Source organism: Carassius auratus, chromosome 8, assembly GCF_003368295.1.
Source record: "Carassius auratus strain Wakin chromosome 8, ASM336829v1, whole genome shotgun sequence".
Lineage (NCBI taxonomy): Eukaryota > Metazoa > Chordata > Actinopteri > Cypriniformes > Cyprinidae > Carassius > Carassius auratus.
In genome coordinates, this window is record NC_039250.1 from 4543257 (window position 1) to 4567999 (window position 24743).

General features: G+C 38.7%; 1 protein-coding gene across 19 annotated transcripts; it reads right to left on the bottom strand.

The window, feature by feature from the left end:
• Window positions 1-983: 983 nt before the first annotated feature.
• LOC113107050 (uncharacterized) lies at window positions 984-23575 on the bottom strand. 19 transcript variants are annotated; one of them, XM_026269189.1, is made up of 18 exons: window positions 23428-23573; window positions 23303-23344; window positions 13836-13877; window positions 13637-13678; window positions 11815-11856; window positions 11615-11656; window positions 9885-9926; window positions 9550-9591; window positions 9350-9391; window positions 8636-8677; window positions 8437-8478; window positions 6616-6657; window positions 6415-6456; window positions 4668-4709; window positions 2854-2874; window positions 2453-2740; window positions 1610-1738; window positions 984-1333 (listed from the first exon to the last, which is right to left on the bottom strand). In XM_026269189.1, exons 1-18 carry the CDS (start codon window positions 23471-23473, stop codon window positions 1290-1292), a joined length of 1074 nt encoding a protein of 357 aa, XP_026124974.1. In that variant the 5' UTR covers window positions 23474-23573; the 3' UTR covers window positions 984-1289. The 19 variants fall into 19 exon arrangements, with proteins under 19 accessions (XP_026124974.1, XP_026124976.1, XP_026124975.1 ...); XM_026269191.1 differs by lacking the exon at window positions 11615-11656 and having other exon boundaries at window positions 23428-23574; XM_026269190.1 differs by lacking the exon at window positions 6415-6456.
• Between the last annotated feature and the right edge of the window lie 1168 nt (window positions 23576-24743).

The window sequence follows — 24743 nt, forward strand, 5'->3', positions numbered from 1 at the left end:
AAGTTCTATCATTAAATAGTACTTGATTATCCAGATATCATATTATAATGCTTGACTGACTGATGTTAAGTATGTACTATCAGGTATTTAAAAAGCTGTGCCATTTTAAAAACATCTCTAATACTCTAATACTTTATACTAAAGAAATAAAATGTAGTGACTGAAATTAAGAGGTCCATTATAATAAATAAACATCATTCAAATAGAAACAGTTTTTTTCTCTGAATTAGTTATCATTTGGTAGATGATAATTACTTTAGTTTTTTGCTTCAATGTTTTTTCCCTATTTAGAAACCTGCCATAATATTTTACACGTGTAGTCACTTGAAAATCTGAACATAGAAATACATGATTTGTTTTTCTCTTATATGTCAATGTTTTATGTGTTAACAGCAATATAAAGTTAGTCTGAACTGTAGAAATGATTTTCTCCATTGAAACCAATGTAACTGCTGTCAGGCAGTTTTGAGTTTGCAGTTTGATTAACATTCAAGTTTCATTATAGTTGTCTTATAACAATTTTCAAAAGTCAAATTGTTATCTAATATAACACCCAGGTCTTTGACTGTATAGAGGAAAAAGTAACAGTATCCTTCTGGATGCAAACTGTATTCTAGGAGATTCTTTGTACAGGTTTTTGGGTCCAAATTAAGTAATCTCTCTGTTTTATATGAATCTGATATAAAGTTAAAATTTTTGGCAGCTTTTATTATTATAATATCTTAAAGGAATAATTCATCCAAAAATGAAAATATGTATAAAATTTACTCAACCTTAGCTTGTCCTGATGTCAATGTACATTAGTTTGTTTCTTCATCAAAACAGATTTGGAAAACTTTAGCATTACATCACTAGCTCACCAATTGATCCTCTGCAGTGAATGACTTTAGTAGTAGTAATAATAATAATAATAATAATAATAATAATAATAATAATAATTATATTATAAAAAGCATAGAAAAATGTAAATATGCAAAGACACATAGAAGAACAAAATATTTATTAATGTAAAATGCATATGATTCATATAAAATGTATTGATTTATTTTGCACATAATTTCATCAAAATTACAAATATGCAATATCTGATTTCAAGAATAAACCAGCATAGTAATTTTTTTTTTTACATTGTGATTAAAATATGATTTAGATTAAATGTGTATATATCAAATCATTATTTTACATTGTTGAGAGTATTACAGTTTAGCATGCCAAAAATAATTTGATCAATCGGAAATGATTAATTGATTGGTTTTCCATTTTTTCTCTTCAGAAACTCGGATGTCCTCTTATACATCAGTATAGACATTATCTTTCCCAGTAGTAATTGAACCTGTTGAAACAAATGCATTCTTGCTGAAGGCACAGAGTGCTAACTGTGTTGTGTAGAGCAGCATAAATGTGGCAAACTCATCTAGCAGTAGAATCAGTCACATGTTAGGAGCAAGTGAGGTCTAGGTGTTACTTGAACTCTATTGTGATGTGTTTGCTTGTTCTTTGAAACTTGTAGCCTTTATTTAAAACCAGATGTTATAACAAATTTTGTATAGTTTTATGTGTGCATTTGAATTTTAGACACAAACATGAGTTGTTTGGATGAAACACACACCTTTAGCTTTGCTCTTAACGGTGTTCACGATCACTGCTGCAGTCATGATGAAGAGACCAACAGCAATGAAGGAGAAAAAGCCAATGTAGAATGAAGATACTCCTTCATAATGAGGTTCTGCAGCAAAATCTGAAAGAAAACACAGGTGACATAAACTGTATGTACAGAACAAATATACAGTTACATGTTTTGAGACACACAGGGCACATACAGTAGGGGGAAGTCGTGGCCTAATAGTTAGAGGGTTGGACTCCCAATCGAAGGGTTGTGAGTTCTAGTCTCGGGCCGGACGGAATTGTGGGTGGGGGGAGTGCATGTACAGTTCTCTCTCCACCTTCAATACCATGACTTAGGTGCCCTTGAGCAAGGCATCGAACCCCCAACTGCTCCCCGGGCGCCGCAGCATAAATGGCTGCCCACTGCTCCGGGTGTGTGCTCACAGTGTGTGTGTGTTCACTGCTCTGTGTGTGTGCATTTCGGATGGGTTAAATGCAGAGCACAAATTCTGAGTATGGGTCACCATACTTGGCTGAATGTCACTTCAGTTTCACTTTCACTTTCACTTTCACTTCACTTTCACTTCACTTTCAGTATGATACTGAAAGCTGGGTGTGAACCTATTAAATATTACTAAATTAATGAACATGAAATATTGAGCCTATGCAAGTACTGCTTCTTAAGCGAATACCAGTAAACCTCATGAAATACTCAACAGGACAAGAAAAAAAATCTATATTTTAAAGGGTTTAGATTATATTGATATACATGATGATGTGTCTATATCGAACATGCCAGCAAAACAGAGCAACTTTTACATTATACAGTAGTAACAATATGTTTTACCTGACAGGCTGTATGTGTAGGTCTCACTCTGACGGTTCACAACCGAATTAATCTGGTGTACACAGGTGAAGGAAACCGGTGGACTCACTTTCACATCAAACACACACTCTTCATTTGAAAAGCACCGTGGGTTCTTTAAGTCATAGTTGTATTCACTCTTCAGTGACAGCTGGAAAGAGCTCTCAGCGAGCCTCCTTCCAAATGAACACATGACGATCACACGCTCTTTATCCTCCATCTGCCTGAACACTGTAATACTTGGTACTGGTACTTCTGAATGATGTCCATCTGAGCAAGACAATTATTAATTACAAACTGTTTTCCAAACTGACAGATATTTTTGTATTGCCCATTTATTTATTTAAATGTTGATGAGTGAGTAAGTAGGAAATGAGACGTACTCTGAATGCGCCAAAATGGTGCTGTGATATTTGAAAGAATAAAAAAAAGAAACTAAACATAAGAACTGTTGTTGTTTAAAAGTAAAAGTTATTAATTTAATAGATAGACTTACTCTGATCGTCTGATCGTCTGACTCGTCTGGTAATACACATTCCTCCAGTAGGGGGTTTGAGCTTCAATAAAACAAAGACAGACACACGAATCAAGAATTCGTGTTCGTGAATATCAAGAATTCGTGTTGGTCTTAGTGGAAATGTAATTTTTGAGATCAATAATTAAATAGTTGATATCAACTATTTAATTCTTGATATCAACAATTCATATGTTTAAATTTTAAAAGAGCGCCAAAACTATTGCAGATATCAAAATGCATTTCCTACTAGTTACAATTCTAAATGCACCAATCAGCTTTGTATTTATCTAGTAGAAGTATAATTTTTGATATCAACAATGACATTTTTACTAGTAAAAAGGTGAATTATTGATATCAAGAATTCATTGTCACTAGTTGAAATGTTAATTCTTGATATCAACAATTTAATTGTCACTAGTGACAATGTTCATTTCTGATATCTGAAAATGGATTTCTAATATCAACAATTGGGAAGGTAATTTCTGATATCTAAAATGGCTTTCATGATATCACAATGGAACATTGTCACAAGTGACAATTAAATTGTTGATATCAAGAATAGACGTCTGTACTAGTAACCATGTGATTACTGATATCAAAAATAAAAGTTTTAGTACTAGTTAGGATTCTATTTCTGATATGTGAAATTGGAATTTCCACTAGTAAGAAATCAATTCTTGATATCAACAATTAATTTTGAATGGCAGCCTATGGTAAATGGTGATTTTGGATACATCAAGAATTATAATTGTTACTAGTGGAAATGTAATTGATGATATCAAAAATAGCAGTTATTACTAGTAGAAATCTAATCCCTGATATCAAGAATAAACATTTTAACTAGTGAAAATTTAATTGTTGATATCAAGAATTAATATCCTGAGAATGACAAAAAGTCAAAACGGCTTGCCATAATAGTGTTATTTATCATTTGAGACGTAGTATGTGACACTGGACCACAAAACCAGTCTTAAGAGTCCATTTGTCAAATTGCGTTTCATGCATTATCTGAAAGCTAAAAAAAAAAGATCTTTCCATTGATGAATGGTTTGTTAGAATAGGACAGTATTCAGCTGAGATACAACTACTAAACAATCTGGACTCTGAGGGTGAAATAAATCTAAACATTCTTATCAGTGCATATTACTAATCCAAAATTAAGTTTTTATATATTTACAGTAGAAAATGTACAAAATATCTTCATTGATCATGATCTTTACTTAATATCCTAATAATTTTTGGCATAAAAGAAAAATGTATACAATGTATTGCTGGCTGTTGCTACAAATACTATACCCCAGCAACTTAAGACTGGTTTTGTGGTCCAGGTTCACATATGTTTAATTAGAACCTTATTAAAGATTTACAGTGTATTGTCAGAAAACTAATATTGTAAAAATGAGGTGTTAAAGTGATAGTTTGACATTTCATAAGAAACACATTAAGAGAATTATTAGTATTCAAAAAGCATTAATATGTATCAATACAACATTGTAAATGTACTGACTTGTCGCATAGTAATACGGGTTCCTCCAAGAAGGGGCTTGAGCTTTAAGAACAGAAAGAGATTTTTACACAGTTTTAACATTTACTAAATTAAATAGTAATGTTTATTGATAAAAAGACTTATGATACTTTATTATCTAACATTATTGCAACAGTGCAAATTTGCTGACTTACTCTGTGTCTGGTAATACACATTTCTCCTGTAGGGGGTTTGAGCTTCAATAAAACAAAGACAGACACACAATACACTGAACAGCTGAATATATGAGCATGAAATATCAAACCCATACTATTATACCACTGTATAACTGCCATTACACTATTACCAAGAAACCTCAAATGGGAAAACTGTATTTACTTGTACAGATTTACACTTAAAGGAATCGTGGTGTTCATGTATTTTTGTAATGATAGCAATCAATATAACAACTTCACCAAATTCCATTTACATTTTTCTGGATTCCATCTTGTTCCATTTCAGTTTTTCTGGTCTCTTTTTAATGTTCAAATAAAATGGCATTAATTAAATCATGTATTATTAATTAAAATCATGAAACTGAAACTGTTTAAAGCTGCAGTATAACTTGTGTAAAAATATTTATATTAATATTTTTACATATTTTTTAAACCTGTCATTATGTCCTGACAGTAGAATATGAGACCGTTAATCTGTGAAAAAAATCAAGCTCCTCTGGCTCCTCCCAGTGGTCCTATTGCCATTTGCAGAAATTCATCCGCTCCCGTTGAGAAACAACCAATCAGAGCCGCGGTCCGTAACTTTTTTTTGTGTTCAAGATTTACTAAATGTATATAATAAGAGAGTACACCATGAATCAATTTTCCAAACCGTGTTTTTAGCTTGTCCTGAATCACTAGGGTGCACCTATAATAAGTGTTTATATTCTGATTATTTTAGATTGCTTCGGGGGTACTGCGGCGGAGTAACCCAGGACCTTTGTGATTCTTCATAGACATAAACAGAGAGAAGTAGCTCCGGCTATGATGTTCTTCCGCAAGACGCAAGCAGTTCTGTTTATTAACCGCTAGAGCATCAAAAGTTACCTGCCGCAGCTTTAACATCAATTTATAAAAGTTGTAACAAAACCGACATTGACGTAGATGTTTAGGGCCCAATAAATGTTTTCTTTTTTTCCAACCTAATTTTTTATTGTTACCCAATTCAGTGTTTTAGCATGTCTAATTATTTGAAACATAAAACAAGTTTAATTTATTCTTAAAACAGCCTTATTATTTTTCCCCTCAGTAATTCTGTCTTGTGTATTTATATTGTTCTGTTTATCATATTAAGGCATAAAACATTAATTTCATTTAATCACGCTGCTTTGTGTACAGTTTCTACTGAGGAAACCTCTGTTTCTCCTGCTAGCAGAGAATGAATTTGCATGTGTAAATATACACATAGACTGTAAGTATGTGGGCAACACTTAGGATTTAAGCATATTGTCAGAAAAGTAACTTAAATAATATTGTAAAGAGTAGAGGTTAAAGCGATAGTTTGACATTTCATAGAAAAAAAAAACTTTTAAGAGCGATATTATGATGAAATAAAAGCATTAATATTAGCGCTGGGCTGGTTTGCTGGTTTGTGTAATGTGTATATTTATTATGTATATATAAATACACCCACATGCTTGTATGTATTTAAGAAAAATGTTATGTTATAATGTTATAATACACATTATATCAATATAAATATATACATGTAAATGTATGTAAGTACTTTGGAAATATACTGTATGTGTGTGTATTTATAGTATATACATAATAAATATATACACAGCACACACACATATATTATGTACACAAAAACTTTTCTTTTTTGAAAGTGATTGATCATGAATGATCGTTGCCCAGCACTAATTAATATTCATCAATAATACAACATTGTAAATGTACTGACTTATCCCATAGTAATAAGGGTTCCTCCAAGAAGGGGCTTGAGCTTTGAGAACAGAAAGAGATTTTTACACAGTTTTAACATTTACTAAATTAAATAGTAATGTTAAATGCCAGTAATGTTTATTAATAAAAAAAAATGACTTATCTTACTTTATTATCTAACATTATGAATCATTGAAACAGTGCAAATCTGCTGACTTACTTCGCGTCTGGTAAAACACATTCCTCCAGTAGGGGGTTTGAGCTTCAATAAAACAAAGACAGACACACAATACACTGAACAGCTGAATATATGAGCATGAAATATCAAACCCATACTATTATACCACTGTATTACTGCCATTACACTAAGAAACCTGAAATGGGAAAACTGTATTTACTTAAATTTATCGTGTTATATCTAATGTCTATACTGTTATTTATAATTTGAGACATAATATGTGACCTTGGACCACAAGACCAGTCTTAAGTGTAAATGTTTCAAATTGAGATCCATACATTATCGACTTAAGACTGGTTTTGTGGTCCATGGTCACATGTTAAATAAGAATCTTATTTTGAATTTAAGGGTGCTTTCACACTAACACTTTTGGTGCGCACCCGGGTTTGATTGACGTCAGAGTTTGGTTCTGTTGGGTTACGTGATAACTGTCCTCCTCCGAACCTGGATGCACACCATAGACAGTAAAAGAAATGGACACAGCGAGCCCATTGGATTCAACACAGAAAAAAGAAGTCAATTAGAAGCAAGCACTTCCTGGGGGTCGGGCGTACTGCGCAGACTCAAACTGAGCTTGATGACGTAATGTCACGTGAGCAACCTGTAGGTCTTATAATTGCTATGCAAAGAAAATCTGAATCACCCACCAAATCTTTCAGAGAAGCCGAGCGTGAACAGGAGCACATTTTGGTAAGTATTTTGATTAATTATCTCCCTTGACTTCATGCCTCCACGTCCCCCCGATTGTCTCATACACAGTAAAATATTGTCTGCGAGCTTCTCCTCCTGTCCATACGGTAATTTCTATACTGTGCGACAGAGAGACGCTGGTTATGACGCAATCGTTAGCATATTTTTTTTACAAAAACTGCTTCTACGGGAACATAACGTTAGATACAAGGTAATGGAGCCTTTTATACATTTTTGTGTTTCTTTAGAAATAATTAATGGACAAATGGAGTCTTTAAATGCCTCAGATGTAAAGTTATTTGCTGTCAAAGTGACGCCAAAATGAATGGGAGTCAATGGAATGCTAACAGCAGGTGGGGGTCTGCTAGCCAATGGCGGCACCCAGGGGTGCTTCAAAAAATGATGAAACCCTGCCCCCCTGGTGCACACCCATGAACCGTACACGAGTCAGCTTAAAAACGGTGATCTGGGGTACGGTTCATGTGAACTCTGGTATGGTTTGCTTCTGATGTGAACGCAATCATACCAAATCGCGGAAGTGTACCATTTATTAATGACATACTATTTGATGAATGTTTGTGTGTGTGTTTCACTCACTTTCCTGACAAGCGTGACTGAGCACTGCAAGCAGAGAGCTGTATATCTCATTTGTGTTCACCTTCAGTGTTCTTCAGATCATTTGCAGTACATTCGTAAGACAGACACAAGTGACGTTATGTACCGAAGCTTTGTAAACAAAATGAACAGTTCAAATCCGTAAACACATAGAAGTGCAGAGAGTAATGTTATGCATTTGCCGCCTTCTCATGCTCCGTCGTTACTAAGCAACAGGGTAATCAGCTGCTGTCTTGATGATGGAAGCGAACCGCGGTTCAGACCCAAATAATATAATATGAACGCAGTCCAGCGGGGGAGGGGGGAGCAATCGAACTCTGGTTCGGACCAGGAAAGTGAACCAAGTGTGAAAGCACCCTAAGAGTATTGTCAGAAAACTTATATTGTAAAAAACAGTTCAAATAATAGTTTGCCATTTCATAAGAAAATACATTGAGACCATTATTAGAATTAAAAAAGCATTAATATGCATCAATACAACATTGTAAATGTACTGACTTGTTGCATAGTAATACGGGTTCCTCCAAGAAGGGGCTTGAGCTTTAAGAACAGAAATAGATTTTTACACAGTTTTAACATTTACTAAATTAAATAGTAATGTCAAATTCCAGTAATGTTTCTTAATAAAAAAATGACTTATCTTACTTTATTATCTAACATTATGAATCATTGAAACAGTGCAAATCTGCTGACTTACTCTGTGTCTGGTAATACACATTCCTCCAGTAGGGGGTTTGAGCTTCAATAAAACAAAGACAGACACACGATACACTGAACAGCTGAATATATGAGCATGAAATAACAAACTCAAACTATTATACCACTGTATTACTGCCATTACACTAAGAAACCTGAAATGGGAAAACTGTATTTACTTAAATTTATTGTGTTATATCTAATGTCTATAATGCTATTTATAATTTGAGACATAATATGTGACCTTGGACCACAAGACCAGTCTTAAGTGTCAGTTTTTCAAATTGAGATTCATACATTATCGACTTAAGACTGGTTTTGTGGTCCAGGGTCACATGTTAAATAAGAACCTTATTTTGAATTTAAGGGTGCTTTCACACTAACACTTTTGTGCGCACCCGGGTTTTACTGACGTCAGAGTTTGGTTCTGTTGGGTGACGTGATTACTGTCCTCCGAACCTGGGTTCAGACCCAAATAATATAATATGAACGCTGTCCAGCGGGGGCAAAGGGAGGGGGGAGCAATCGAACTCTGGTTCGGACCAGGAAAGTGAACCAAGTGTGAAAGCACCCTAAGAGTATTGTCAGAAATCTAATATTGTAAAAAGAAGTTAAAGTAATAGTTTGCCATTTCATAAGAAAATACATTAAGACCATTATTAGAATTAAAAAAAAGCATTAATATGCATCAATACAACATTGTAAATGTACTGACTTGTTGCATAGTAATACGGGTTCCTCCAAGAAGGGGCTTGAGCTTTAAGAACAGAAAGAGATTTTTTACACATTTTTAACATTTACTAAATTAAATCGTAATGTTAAATGCCAGTAATGTTTCTTAATAAAAAAATGACTTAACTTACTTTATTATCTAACATTATGAATCATTGCAACAGTACAAATCTGCTGACTTACTCTGTGTCTGGTAATACACATTCCTCCTGTAGGGGGGTTGAGCTTCAATAAAACAAAAACAGACACACAATACACTGACCAACTGAATATATGAGCATGAAATAACAAACTCATACTATTATACAACTGTATTATTGCCATTACACTATTACAAAGAAACCTCAAATGGGAAAACTGTATTTACTTGTACTTAAGAGTATTGTCAGAAAATTTGTATCATAAAAAAATTAGGTGTTAAAGTAATAGTTTGACATTTGATAAGAAAACACATTAAGAGCATATTAGCATTAAAAAAGCCTTAATATGTTTCAATACAACATTGTAAATGTACTGACTTTTTGCAAAGTAATACGGTTTCCTCCAAGAGGGGGCTTGAGCTTTAAGAACAGAAAGAGATTTTTACACATACATTCACTAGATTAAATAGTAATGTTAAATACTAGTAATGTTTATTAATTTCGAATAACAATCAATAAAAAAATCAGTAGGTTAGTGCTAGACAGACACAGACAGACAGACACAGACACTTAAAGGAATCGTGGTGTTCATGTATTTTTATAATGATACCAATCAATATAACAACTTCACCAAATTCCATTTACATTTTTCTGGATTCCAATCTGGTTCCATTTCAGTTTTTCTGGTCTCTTTTTAATGTTCAAATAAAATGGCATTGATTAAATCATGTATTATTAATTAAAATCATGAAACTGAAACCGTTTAAAGCTGCAGTATAACTTCTGTACAAATATATTTTTTATATATTTTTTAAACCTGTCATTATGTCCTGACAGTAGAATATGAGACCGTTAATCTGTGAAAAAAATCAAGCTCCTCTGGCTCCTCCCAGTGGTCCTATTGCCATTTGCAGAAATTCATCCGCTCCCGTTGAGAAACAACCAATCAGAGCCGCGGTCCGTAACTTTTTTTTGTGTTCAAGATTTACTAAATGTATATAATAAGAGAGTACACCATGAATCAATTTTCCAAACCGTGTTTTTAGCTTGTCCTGAATCACTAGGGTGCACCTATAATAAGTGTTTATATTCTGATTATTTTAGATTGCTTCGGGGGTACTGCGGCGGAGTAACCCAGTACCTTTGTGATTCTTCATAGACATAAACAGAGAGAAGTAGCTCCGGCTATGATGTTCTTCCGCAAGACGCAAGCAGTTCTGTTTATTAATCGCTAGAGCATCAAAAGTTACCTGCCGCAGCTTTAACATCAATTTATAAAAGTTGTAACAAAACCGACATTGACGTAGATGTTTAGGGCCCAATAAATGTTTTCTTTTTTTCCAACCTAATTTTTTATTGTTACCCAATTCAGTGTTTTAGCATGTCTAATTATTTGAAACATAAAACAAGTTTAATTTATTCTTACAACAGCCTTATTATTTTTCCCCTCAGTAATTCTGTTTTGTGTATTTATATTGTTCTGTTTATCATATTAAGGCATAAAACATTAATTACATTTAATCACGCTGCTTTGTGTACAGTTTCTACTGAGGAAACCTCTGTTTCTCCTGCTAGCAGAGAATGAATTTGCATGTGTAAATATACACATAGACTGTAAGTCTGTGGGCAACACTTAGGATTTAAGCATATTCTCAGAAAAGTAACTTAAATAATATTGTAAAGAGTAGAGGTTAAAGCGATAGTTTGACATTTCATAGAAAAAAAAACTTTTAAGAGCGATATTATGATGAAATAAAAGCATTAATATTAGCGCTGGGCTGGTTTGCTGGTTTGTGTAATGTGTATATTTATTATGTATATATAAATACACCCACATGCATGTATGTATTTAAGAAAAATGTTATGTTATAATGTTATAATACACATTATATCAATATAAATATATACATGTAAATGTATGTAAGTACTTTGGAAATATACTGTATGTGTGTGTATTTATAGTATATACATAATAAATATACACACAGCACACACACATATATTATGTACACAAAAACTTTTCTTTTTTGAAAGTGATTGATCATGAATGATCGTTGCCCAGCACTAATTAATATTCATCAATAATACAACATTGTAAATGTACTGACTTATCCCATAGTAATAAGGGTTCCTCCAAGAAGGGGCTTGAGCTTTGAGAACAGAAAGAGATTTTTACACAGTTTTAACATTTACTAAATTAAATAGTAATGTTAAATGCCAGTAATGTTTATTAATAAAAAAAATGACTTATCTTACTTTATTATCTAACATTATGAATCATTGAAACAGTGCAAATCTGCTGACTTACTCTGTGTCTGGTAATACACATTCCTCCAGTAGGGGGTTTGAGCTTCAATAAAACAAAGACAGACACACAATACACTGAACAGCTGAATATATGAGCATGAAATATCAAACCCATACTATTATACCACTGTATTACTGCCATTACATTAAGAAACCTGAAATGGGAAAACTGTATTTACTTAAATTTATCGTGTTATATCTAATGTCTATACTGTTATTTATAATTTGAGACATAATATGTGACCTTGGACCACAAGACCAGTCTTAAGTGTAAATGTTTCAAATTGAGATCCATACATTATCGACTTAAGACTGGTTTTGTGGTCCATGGTCACATGTTAAATAAGAATCTTATTTTGAATTTAAGGGTGCTTTCACACTAACACTTTTGGTGCACACCCGGGTTTGATTGACGTCAGAGTTTGGTTCTGTTGGGTTACGTGATAACTGTCCTCCTTCGAACCTGGATGCAAACCATAGACAGTAAAAGAAATGGACACAGCGAGCCCATTGGATTCAACACAGAAAAAAGAAGTCAATTAGAAGCAAGCACTTCCTGGGGGTCGGGCGTACTGCGCAGACTCAAACTGAGCTTGATGACATAATGTCACGTGAGCAACCTGTAGGTCTTATAATTGCTATGCAAAGAGAAATCTGAATCACCCACCAAATCTTTCAGAGAAGCCGAGCGTGAACAGGAGCACATTTTGGTAAGTATTTTGATTAATTATCTCCCTTGACTTCATGCCTCCACGTCCCCCCGATTGTCTCATACACAGTAAAATATTGTCTGCGAGCTTCTCCTCCTGTCCATACGGTAATTTCTATACTGTGCAACAGAGAGACGCTGGTTATGACGCAATCGTTAGCATATTTTTTTTACAAAAACTGCTTCTACGGGAACATAACGTTAGATACAAGGTGATGGAGCTTTTTATACATTTTTGTGTTTCTTTAGAAATAATTAATGGACAAATGGAGTCTTTAAATGCCTCAGATGTAAAGTTATTCGCTGTCAAAGTGACGCCAAAATGAATGGGAGTCAATGGAATGCTAACAGCAGGTGGGGGTCTGCTAGCCAATGGCGGCACCCAGGGGTGCTTCAAAAAATGATGAAACCCTGCCCCCCTGGTGCACACCCATGAACCGTACCCAAGTCAGCTTAAAAACGGTGATCTGGGGTACGGTTCATGTGAACTCTGGTATGGTTTGCTTCTGATGTGAACGCAATCATACCAAATCGCGGAAGTGTACCATTTATTAATGACATACTATTTGATGAATGTTTGTGTGTGTGTTTCACTCACTTTCCTGACAAGCGTGACTGAGCACTGCAAGCAGAGAGCTGTATATCTCATTTGTGTTCACCTTCAGTGTTCTTCAGATCATTTGCAGTACATTCGTAAGACAGACGCAAGTGCCGTTATGTACCGAAGCTTTGTAAACAAAATGAACAGTTCAAATCCGTAAACACATAGAAGTGCAGAGAGTAATGTTATGCATTTGCCGCCTTCTCATGCTCCGTCGTTACTGAGGAACAGTGTAATCAGCTGCTGTCTTGATGATGGAAGCAAACCGCGGTTCAGACCCAAATAATATAATATGAACGCAGTCCAGCGGGGGAGGGGGGAGTAATCGAACTCTGGTTCGGACCAGGAAAGTGAACCAAGTGTGAAAGCACCCTAAGAGTATTGTCAGAAAACTAATATCGTAAAAAGCAGTTAAAGTAATAGTTTGCCATTTCATAATAAAATACATTGAGACCATTATTAGAATTAAAAAAGCATTAATATGCATCAATACAACATTGTAAATGTACTGACTTGTTGCATAGTAATACGGGTTCCTCCAAGAAGGGGCTTGAGCTTTAAGAACAGAAAGAGATTTTTACACAGTTTTAACATTTACTAAATTAAATAGTAATTACAAATGCCAGTAATGTTTCTTAATAAAAAAATTACTTATCTTACTTTATTATCTAACATTATGAATCATTGCAACAGTACAAATCTGCTGACTTACTCTGCGTTTGGTAATACACATTCCTCCAGTAGGGGGTTTGAGCTTCAATAAAACAAAGACAGACACACGATACACTGAACAGCTGAATATATGAGCGTGAAATAACAAACTCAAACTATTATACCACTGTATTACTGCCATTACACTATTACAAAGAAACCTCAAATGGGAAAACGTCTCGGCTACGTACGTAACCCTCGTTCCCTGATGGAGGGAATGGAGACGTTATGTCGACCAACAAATGGGGTCTCACTTGGGAGGCCAATCATCTCTTAATTTAAGAAAAAACGCCAATGAAAATTGGCTAGTGGATTAACATACCTGAGCCACTCCCGTGCCGACGGGTATAAATAGGGCGACAGTTGCATCCACTCATTAGGTTTTATGCTGAGGAGCCGAGAATGTGTCCCGGCAACAGCGAATGGTTCAAGGTTGTGGCATGGGGACATAACGTCTCCGTTCCCTCCATCAGGGAACGAGGGTTACGTACGTAACCGAGACGTTCCCTGTCTGTCGGTCACTACGAGTTATGTCGACCGACAAATGGGGTCCTATGGAAAACGCCACAACCTGAACCTCGTCACAACCCTGTGGCGCTGCAATTGTTGACAAGCCCTGGCTAAGCTTAAGGTCGTAACCTTCCCAAAGCCCCAGCGCAAATTCACTGACCTTGGTACCGAAGGGGCCAAAGGGTGAGTACATCGCTGCTCGACCAGGGTACGCCAACCGGGGAACTCTACTGGGAGAAAAAAGGTGCTCACATCCCCGCGTTAGGGGGAATGGCACAGCAAGCGTGACACCCAGCCAGCCCTTCCCGCCAATTACCTGTTACCCAACACACGGGAAGAAACTGGCTCTACACAGAGGTTGTAAAACCTCGCAAAGGTGTTAGGTGTCGCCTAGCCCACAGCTCGACAGATGTCTGCCAGAGAGGCGCCGTGCGCCAGTGCATAGGAGGAGGCCACACTCCGTGTGGAGTGGGCCCTCACCCCCAGGGGGCACGGCTCGCCTTGGGAATGGTAAGCCAAGGCGATGGCGTCCACTATCCAGTGGGCCAACCTCTGCTTAGAGACAGCCTTCCCCTTCTGCTGACCTCCAAAGCAGACCAGGAGCTGCTCAGAGATTCTAAAGCTCTGGGTGCGGTCCACGTATATGCGAAGCGCTCTTACGGGACAAAGCAATGACAAGGCTGGATCTGCCTCCTCCAGGGGCAGCACTTGCAGGTTCACTACCTGGTCTCGGAAGGGAGTGGTGGGAACCTTGGGCACGTATCCAGGCCGGGGTCTCAGGACAATGTGAGAGTAGGCTGGCCCGAACACAAGGCACTCTTCACTTACCAAAAATGCTTGGAGGTCCCCGACCCTCTTGATGGAAGTGAGCGCGATCAGGAGCGCTGTCTTGAGAGACAGGAACTTAAGCTCGACTGAATCCAATGGCTCAAAGGGACCCCTCTGAAGTCCCGCCAGGACAATAGAGAGGTCCCAGGAGGGAATCAGGGGTGTCCTAGGAGGATGTAACCTTCTGGCACCCCTCAGGAACCTAACGATCAGGTCATGCCTCCCCAGGGACTGGCTGTCCACTGCATCGTGATGGGCTGCAATGGGAGCCACATACACCTTCAGGGTGGAGGGTGACAGCCCATGATCCAACCTTTCTTGCAGGAAAGAAAGCACGACTCTGACCGTGCATCTCCGGGGGTCTTCTCGGTGACAAGAACACCAATTCGTGAACAGACTCCACTTCAGAGCATAGGCCTGTCTCGTAGAAGGGGCTCTAGCCTGAGTAATAGTGTCTACCACCGCTGGGGGCAGATCACTTAGGTCTGCCGTGTCCCGTCTAGAAGCCACATGTGGAGGTTCCAGAGATTTGGACGCGGGTGCCAAATGGTGCCAAGCCCCTGAGAGAGGAGGTCTCTCCTCAGGGGGATGCGCCAGGGAGGGGCTGTCACGAGGAGCATGCACTCTAAAGAACGCTGGGTTGTTTTTTCAACCCAACTGCTGGGTTGAGGCCGTTGGATAGGACTTTGGGATGTTTTAACCCAAGTTTGGGTTGAAAATAAGTTTAAAAAAAAAAAATTTCAACCCAGCGGGTCTGGGTTGAGGACGCGGACGTGAAGGAGAGCACGCACGTCACGTCAAGATCGTACGTCTCCAGTGCGAGCAGCCGCCATTTTCTCAGCGTGATAGAAGCGAGAAGCGACTGAAAGACTATGGTAAGTAAATATTCAAAATGTAAAGTTATCTTTTATTGTTTACCCGGTTGTATGAAAGGCGGAAACAAAGGAGCTTAACGTTATATATATATATATAAAAAAACGGACGCGGTTTTCGCCTCAGACACGGAGGTCTTAACTGCCTCATGTAACGTTAACGTTACTGAACGGAGGATGTACTTTTAATATAACGTCTGTGAATGTATTTTGTCATATTTACATAAGATTTTACATTATCTGTACTTTTTGAGGCGTTAACAGACGGTTATGGTCACGGTTACGCTCATGTGAATTTGTCTTTTTTTTCGCGGTTAAACTGAATGTATGTTTGTCTCCTAAAGGAAACGGCATTGTGTGGTAAAGACTAGCATAATTATTTTGAGGCTGTTGAAGTGGTAACTGTTAAAAGTATGTTTTACATGTAATATTTCAGACTTGTCAAGCTTGTGTCTTTATCGTCCTCGCGCTGAGAGTTAAAGACACAGAAGCTGTTTGTGTGAGGAGTCACAGACCTGTGTGAGGATGAGGAGGAGGTGTTCTTCTGAAGAGAGGGACAGACGGTTTAAGGAGAGTAAACTTCAGAATAACATCAAGTTATCTTTATTTTTACTAAGACTAAAATAATGTTGTTTTTTTAGATGTTGCAATCCAGAGACAAGATAACTTCATTCTTTTGAGACTGATGTAAGTTAAGTTATTATTACTTTTTTTTTTAGAAAATTAATGTTTATGTTGTGTCCTGCCTGTTAACTTCACATTTTGATTGTGTGATTTATATATATATATATATATATATATATATATATATATATATATATATATATATATATATATATATATATATATATATGTCTGTATGTGTGTATATATATATATGTATGTCTGTATGTGTGTATATATATATATGTATGTATATGTTAATATTTTATTGAAACCATTGATGTCCCTCTTTGCAGAACTCAAACAAAAAAGAGTTAAGGACACACAAGTCTGCTTGTGTGAGGAGGTTTTCTCAGCTTCTTCTGAAGAGAGGGAAAGATCGTTTAAGGCAAGTAAACTTCATAATTTCATGTTATCAGTTGTTGTTGTGTTTTACTAAGAGTAAAATAATGTTTGTTTTTTGTTTTTGTAGATGTTAAAAGCAAGAGACATGGGAGAGCATCATTCCTTTGAGATTTTATGTAAGTTATTTTTAGAAAATAAATTTTTCTGTTGTCTCCTGCCGGTTTACTTCACATTTTGATGCAACAACAGTGTGATTACGTGCTCATTTCATTAAGACCATTGATGTCTGTGTTTTTTATTGCAGAAATCAAACCAAGTTTGGAGTTGTCTTGTCTGATTTGGAGAGTCATTATTCTTGGTCTTCGCTCTTAGAGGTAGTTCACACACAAAATAATTTACTTGCCCTCAAGTCATTCCAAACCTATAAGACTTTTGTCTGTCTTTACAACATAAATTAATATATTTTTAGTTTTCTCATAATATTTGTTAATCCATTTATATTTTAGATAATCAGTATTTTCAAGCTTCATAAATATAGAGTTATTGTAGAAGTAAATTCTGATATTTATATATGAATACATCTTAAATTATATGATAGCAAACATGTATTTTCAAAATAAAATACTGGTTTCCCAGACCAGCAATGGAGGACACAAAAAGAGAATATTAAATATATTCATATGCTTTCCAAAAAATGAGCAGAGTTTGTATGAGTCTGGAAAAACATGGGGAGAGTAAATTTTGAACATTTTAATTATTTGTTGAACTAACGGTTTGAAGAGAAGCCCTCCATGTACGTGAATATTGTGAGGTATGTGAATGTCATGTCTGTTTTAATGTTTCAGTAAAAAAACTTTCTGAAAGCAATATTTATTCAAACAATATCACCTGTCCTCACACTAGTGCTGCCATTATAGACTTCATGAGAGCTGTGATAGACAGACATTAAACAACCACACAAAGTGTTGAAACTTTAACACCGATTATTTACCTATCCTTACGGATGTGAATACACCTCTACCTGAAAATCGATAGTTTAATTAAATGTTAAATTTTTTCATATGTGTTTCTCTTAGGCCACTGATGAAGAACAGGCGGTGACTGGGATGAATGCTGGTCAGAGAGGAGAATCTTCTTTCCCCTAAACTGATGCAGCGGTGGTTTTAAAGGAGGATGCTGCCCTGGATGATGTAGAAGATGTCACATGCTGTGCTGATGTGGTTTCTTCATGATTACATCAGTTATGCTAAAGAGATCATGAAAATTGACCGTGATGCATGATCTGTATTCATGGACTATGAAACAAACTGTGAGTGTATAATTTGTTAAAAAAAAAAAGTTAAATGCTTTTTCTGTGTTGTTTATTAGAGTTAACACTCTGTCATTCATACACCTGCTCACATTCTTTCACACACACACATGCGTCTGTTAAATGTTATAATATCAAAGTCAATGTTGTGATTTATTTGTGTACTGTCATGCCAGAATAGTTGGAAAAAAACCTAATTGTAAATTTATTGTATGTGTTTTCGTATATTTTTATACAATATATACAATTGAACAAAGTCCAATTTGATCTTAAGTTATATTCATCAAATGTTCAATGCTTTGTTTATGAACTCTGTAGCTGTTAATGCCGTCCTTTTCTGCATTTCTTCTAACATGTTACTTTTTGACTTTTCTCTTGTTTTTAATAAATATTTTCCTTTTGATAATTATTATTTGTGTGTAAAAGTGATATTTAAAATGAACAACATTTGTAGGTTTAATGCCTAGCTCAATTTGGGTTAATTTTAACGTAGAAATGCATTGTTTCCCCACATGGCTGCACTCTGCGAGTTTATTTTCTGCCAGCAGGAGGCGCTAAGAGCGGGAGAGGTAGGTTTCTCCGGTAACGGCTGCAGAGCAGCGCTGAGCTCACAAACGCTGCCTTATCAAGCACATGCGAAATGATATCGAACATTTTCTAAATACAGTAGTTTTCCTTCTGAAATACAGTGATAAAAAACACCCGCTCTGGTTTTTGAAACCCTGCAATATAGTCATTTTAAACCATAAAAAGGCAACCCAGCAGGCTGGGTTAAATATGATTACCCAACTGGTTGGGTTAAAACAACCCAGCGCTGGGTTCGTCCCTTTTTGACCCAGCGCTGGGTTGTCAAAATAACCCAAATTGGGTTGTTTTCAACCCAGCAGTTTTTAGAGTGTGAGTTTCGAAAACCAGGTCCGTGTGGGCCAGTAAGGCGCAACCAACAGGACCTGTTCCTCGTCCTCCCTGACCTTGCACAGTGTCTGTGCGAGCAGGCTCACTGGGGGAAACGCATACTTGCGTAAAGCCCGAGGCCAGCTTTGTGCCAGTGCATCTGTGCCCAGGGGGACCTGGGACAGGGAATAGTACAGCTGGCAGTGGGAGGACTCGTGGGAAGCAAACAGGTCTACCTGGGCTTCCCAGAATCGACTCCAGATCAGCTGGACCATCTGGGGATGGAGTCGCCATTCCCCGGGGAAAGTGAGCTGTCGTGAGAGCCTGTCGGCTGCACGTTTGAGCTCCCCCGGGATGTGGACAGCGCGCAGCGACTTGAGCCACGTCTGACTCCAGAGGAGGAGATGGCGGGCGAGTTGAGACATGCGACGTGATAGTAGGCCGCCCTGTCGGTTGATGTACGAAACAGCCGCAGTGTGTGGACCAACACGTGCTTGTCCAGCAACAGCGGACGAAACCGTCGCAAAGCTAGATGCACTGCCAGCAACTCCAGGCAGTTGATGTGCCAAAGCAGTCAAGGTCCTGTCCAGGACCCTGAAGCTGCCTGCCCGGTGCATGTCGCGCCCCAGCCCGAGTTGGAGGCATCTGTTGTGACAAAAACGTGCCGGGACACTTGTTCTAAGGGCACGCCGGCCCGTAGAAAGGCAAGGTCCGACCAGAGGCTGAATAGGCGGCGACACATCGGTGTGATGGTGACACGATGTGTACCGCGGCGCCATGCCCATCTCGGGACTCGGGGTTGTAACCAGTGCTGAAGTGGCCTCATATGAAGCAACCCGAGCGCCGTGACTGCGGCTGCGGATGCCATATGCCCCAGGAGCCTCTGAAAGTGTTTCAGTGGTACCACTGTCCTGCCTCTGAAGGAACTCAGGCAGTTCAGCACTGACTGGGCACGCTCGCTGGTGAGCCGTGCCATCATACTCACTGAGTCTAATTCCATACCGAGTAGGGGTGCGCCGATCACGATCGGCCGATCGTTATGCGCATCTCGTCAGTAAAGCCGGTTTTCTAATCAGCGGTTAATTCCATCAGGTGCATGATTTCACATAGAGCAGCTGTTACTACAGAGAGCCGTTGTTAATAGAGAAGATGCGCAAATCCACTTCATTTTCAGCGTTTATTGGCGCATTCTCTCAGTTAACAATGGCTCTGTGTAGTAACAGCTGCTCTATGTGAAATCATGCACCTGATGGAATTAACCGCTGATTAGAGAACCGGCTTTACTGACGAGATGCGCATTAACGATCGGCCGATCGTGATCGGAGCACCCCTGATACCGAGATAAGAGACTTCTTATCCCCGTCCTCATCTCGGCTGGAGGGACCGGCTCGATTGCATCCTTCGCCAGCAGGACAGCAATCTCCTCGTATAAGACAGAGGCATCCCGGACTGCCACCGAAGTCTCGAGCACGCCATTGAACTTGGGGGGGGGGGTCGCCGGGCGAACTGAATCATGTAGCCGAGTCGGACCGTCTGGATGAGCCAGCGTGACGGGTTGGAGTCGTGTCGGAAGGCCCAGAAGGCATTGCGTCCGGGGTCATCACAGCCACACTCCCGTGTTCCCAGAGGAACTGGCCAGAGACGTGTGGAGAGGCGTTGCGTCTCCAAACCGCGACCTCTCGACTGCTAGCGAAAGGGGGCATCGTGGGTGAGAATGAGGAGGCAGTGCGTCGCTCATCGTCAACCCATGAGCCTTGCAATTCGGAGGAAAGGGAAATTGCTCTTTCATTGAAAAAGTGGGTGCCACTGGCCATTTGACCAGCGGCGGAACAGAAAGAAACATAACTGAAGATTTTCCACCCGGCCCTCCCCCGGGGGAAGGAGTGGAGCTGTCTTCACCAGCTCCTGAAGAGCAGATTCCCACATCTCCGAGTTGCCCGTGTCAGGGCCGTTTAGTCGACTTCTTTGAGGACTTCGCAGCCGGGAGTGACACGGTGGGCGCCGCTCTCCTGTGCGGGGCTCGACGCGCCAGCCTCGAAGAACTCTCAGCACGGGGCGGAGCTGGTGTGGAGGACGCAGGGGGCCGCCCACGGCGATGAGCAGGCTGAGGCACTGCCTGCGACGGAATGGGGGCAACCGGAGGATCACGTCGTGGCGAGATGTGCTGTATGGCCTCAGTCTGCTGTTGTTCTGTCAGGATGTACTGGGCACAGCCCCTGACAGCGTCGCCACACAGGACAGCCTGGGACATGGGAGCATCGAGAAAATGCACTTTGTCATTGTCTCTCATACAGACCAGGCTGAACCTGTAACGGCACTACTGGACCACCAGAGTGGACATCGCCTACCCGAGGGACTGCGTTGTGACTTCCGTCACCCGGAAGGGGGAGGTCAGTCGCCATGCGCAGCTCCTGCATCAACCTCGGGTTGGTCCTATCCTCGTGCATTTGTTAAAGCCTTGGCTTGTTGGGTTTGCAGGATAGCCATGGAATGCAAAGCAGAGACAGCTTGGCCCACAGCACTGTAAGCCTGGGTAGCGAGCGCAGCCGACAGCTTACAGGCCTTGGGTGAGAGGCGCGGACTATCCCTCCCAGTGGCGGCGTTTTGCGGACACAAGTGCACCGCAATCGCACTCTCCTGCTGGGGAATGTCAACGCACCCCTAGCTGCCCCGCCATCGAGGGTAGTGAGGACGGAGGAACAAAATGAGCTGCTTCCGGCCGTAAAAGGGGCAATCCACGACTACATCACTTCCCCATGCACATCCGGGAAGAAAGGAACCAGAGTAAAACGCGGTTGTGAATCGCGCTCCTCACCGAGAACCAATCAAACAGCCATGAGCACTCAGGGCTGGGCGGTGCATTCACCTCCATCCTGATGCTCACAGCTGCCCGGGCAAGCACGGCTGTCAACTCTGGGTACAATTCGGCAGTGGCGACAACACCTGATGGGGGCAGCCCCGCCGAATCTTCATCCACAGAGGTCCACAGCCCATCCCCGATGCTGCAATCGACATCTGATCTCCGGTGGCAAACTGAATGACCCGTTGGGACTGCCATAAGACAGCCCAGCAAAATCACCCAGTAGCCGCACAGGACAAACACTGTGGAAGGGGTAAGAGGTCCGTGGGGCGTGGCCCGGCGGAGAAGCTCTCACTGTCACCTTCAAATCTCCCAGAGCACTAGCCAGCGGTCCTCTGCTCGAGACAGAGAAACCAGAACGGGTAGTGACAGAGGGGTCTGCTTCCTTCCCTTTAAGAAAGGGGTGACGCGATCACAGCGTTGCCATGGTCACACACGCAATGCGTGCATGAACCATCCATGAACGCGCCTTCAGCGTGCTGAATGCCCAGACACGGAAGAGAGCGAACGTGGCCATTGTCAGAGAACAGGAAACGACCGCATCCAGAAGGACGCGGACAAAACGGCGTCTTGAAAAACTGAAAGAGATTTTTACACAGTTTTATCATTTACTTAATTAAATATTAATTTTTATTAATAAAAAAAAATGCAAATCTGTTCATGGCAACAACTCAATGCATTTTTGAACAGAATCATTTCATTTAGATTTTTGATCCATAAAAAAAATAAAATTTCCCTTTATTGATTCCCTTCTTGAGCACAGATACTTCAATTCAATTTTATCCTCCCTGTATTTTAAATTGCACTTTAAAATATTTTTAAATGTATCATGACATGATAGAGGTCTTTGTACCATTAAAATATCCAGCAAGTTTCATATCTTAAATGTCCTCATTATAAACAAAACATTTATTAATGCTCGTTTATTCTGAATGCAAGTGTTATATTGCATTGCATCGTGTCGCATTGCATCAAAAGCAAATAAAACCAGAATCAATGACCCATATATATAAAAACTAATATATATACAGTATCTTTACATACATATATAGATATATATCTCTGAGCACTATGAACAGATATCTCGGTAAAAGTTTTCCCCCAAATTAAGTCTCACTTCAATATGCTTATTTCTAAAAAGAACAAAGATAGAAAAGTGAATAGATTAAAGTTATTAGATGATGCACCTGGTGTTGTAGGGTAATTCCAGTACAATGCATCAGAGGAATCTGTACAAAAACATGACAAACATTATATTGCATATATTTTATATAGACACAAAATCTTAGGCAAAGAAATGTAATTCACTTACTGAAGGCTGACCAAAGGGCCAATAAAAGGATATAAATCTGGTTCATGCTGTAGAGACTACAACTTTCTAAAATACAACAATGACAGTGACTGAGACTCACAGTGACTCAATAGCTTCTTAACCAAAAAAGTACTGATGTTAATGTGGAAAGCAGAAGTATAGCTCTCGTGACAAAAATTCTATAACATTGTCTGGATCACCAAAATCAGGCTGGTTTTAGGAGATATTAAACCTGCTGCACCAAATGAGGACAAACAGTGTCATATTTTATAATGCAAAAAATCTTGATATAGTAGTATCTTTATTTTACAGATTATAGATGTTTACATGCACAATTCTTTTCTAAATATGCAGCTCCGATCATCAGCACTTAAATCACATAACCGCAGATCACAGCTTTAGACACTGTGACAGTACAATACACACACACACACACACACGTTTGTTTTTGTGAAAAGTGGGGACATCCCATAGGCGTAATGGTTTTTATAATGTAGAAACTGTATATTCTATAGCCCTTCACCAACCCTACACCTAACCCTAACCCTCACAGGGAACTTTGTGCATTTTTACTTTCTCAAAAAAAAAAAAAAATCATTCTGTATGATTTATAAGCGTTTTGAAAAATGGGGACATGGGTTATGTCCTCATAAGTAATACCTCTTCTTGTAATACCTGTGTCATACCCATGTCATTATACAGAGTTGTGTCCTGATATGTCACAAAAACAAGAGCACACACACACACACACACACACACACACACTTCAATGTGTTTCTCAGTCATAAAATATTACATATTAAATTTACTAAATTTACAAAAAATTACTAAATTATTACATTAATGGATCATTAAAAGCTTCTCAGAATTTAAGCATGATTAAAAAATGAAATTCAGCAAACCATTTTTATCACACGGGCATGCAAAGAGGAAGAGGAAGTGTCTAACTTTCAGTAACAAAAAATAAGTAGTTTTACTCTATGAATATAAAACCTGTCTGTGTGTGCAGATGGAGAATGTGAAATAACAAGATTTGCTCAAAATTACATTGTTTTGGCACGTTATTTAAGATAGTCTCAATCCATACTGTAGCAGGTGTTACCCTACAGGTGAAAGAGCCACATTAAACATCATTTACTTTTAATGATTAATTCAACAGCTACAATTCCAAATCATGAAAGATAATTATAATAAAAAACATTGATATTTGCAATTATTCATTTAGCAGATATTTTTATTCAAGAAAACTACAAGATGAGGAGAGGAACAACAAAAACAGATGTGAGGTTTGTTAAGCTTAAATACATAAAATATTG

Coding starts and splice junctions, on each gene's coding strand:
- LOC113107050 (XM_026269189.1), bottom strand. CDS start 23,473: ATGAACCAGATTTATATCCTTTTATTGGCCCTTTGGTCAGCCTTCA. Junction 8,479..8,635: donor TGTGTATTACCAGACACAGA/GTAAGTCAGCAG, acceptor CTGTTCTTAAAG/CTCAAGCCCCTTCTTGGAGG. Junction 2,741..2,853: donor ACCATTTTGGCGCATTCAGA/GTACGTCTCATT, acceptor TGTCTTGCTCAG/ATGGACATCATTCAGAAGTA.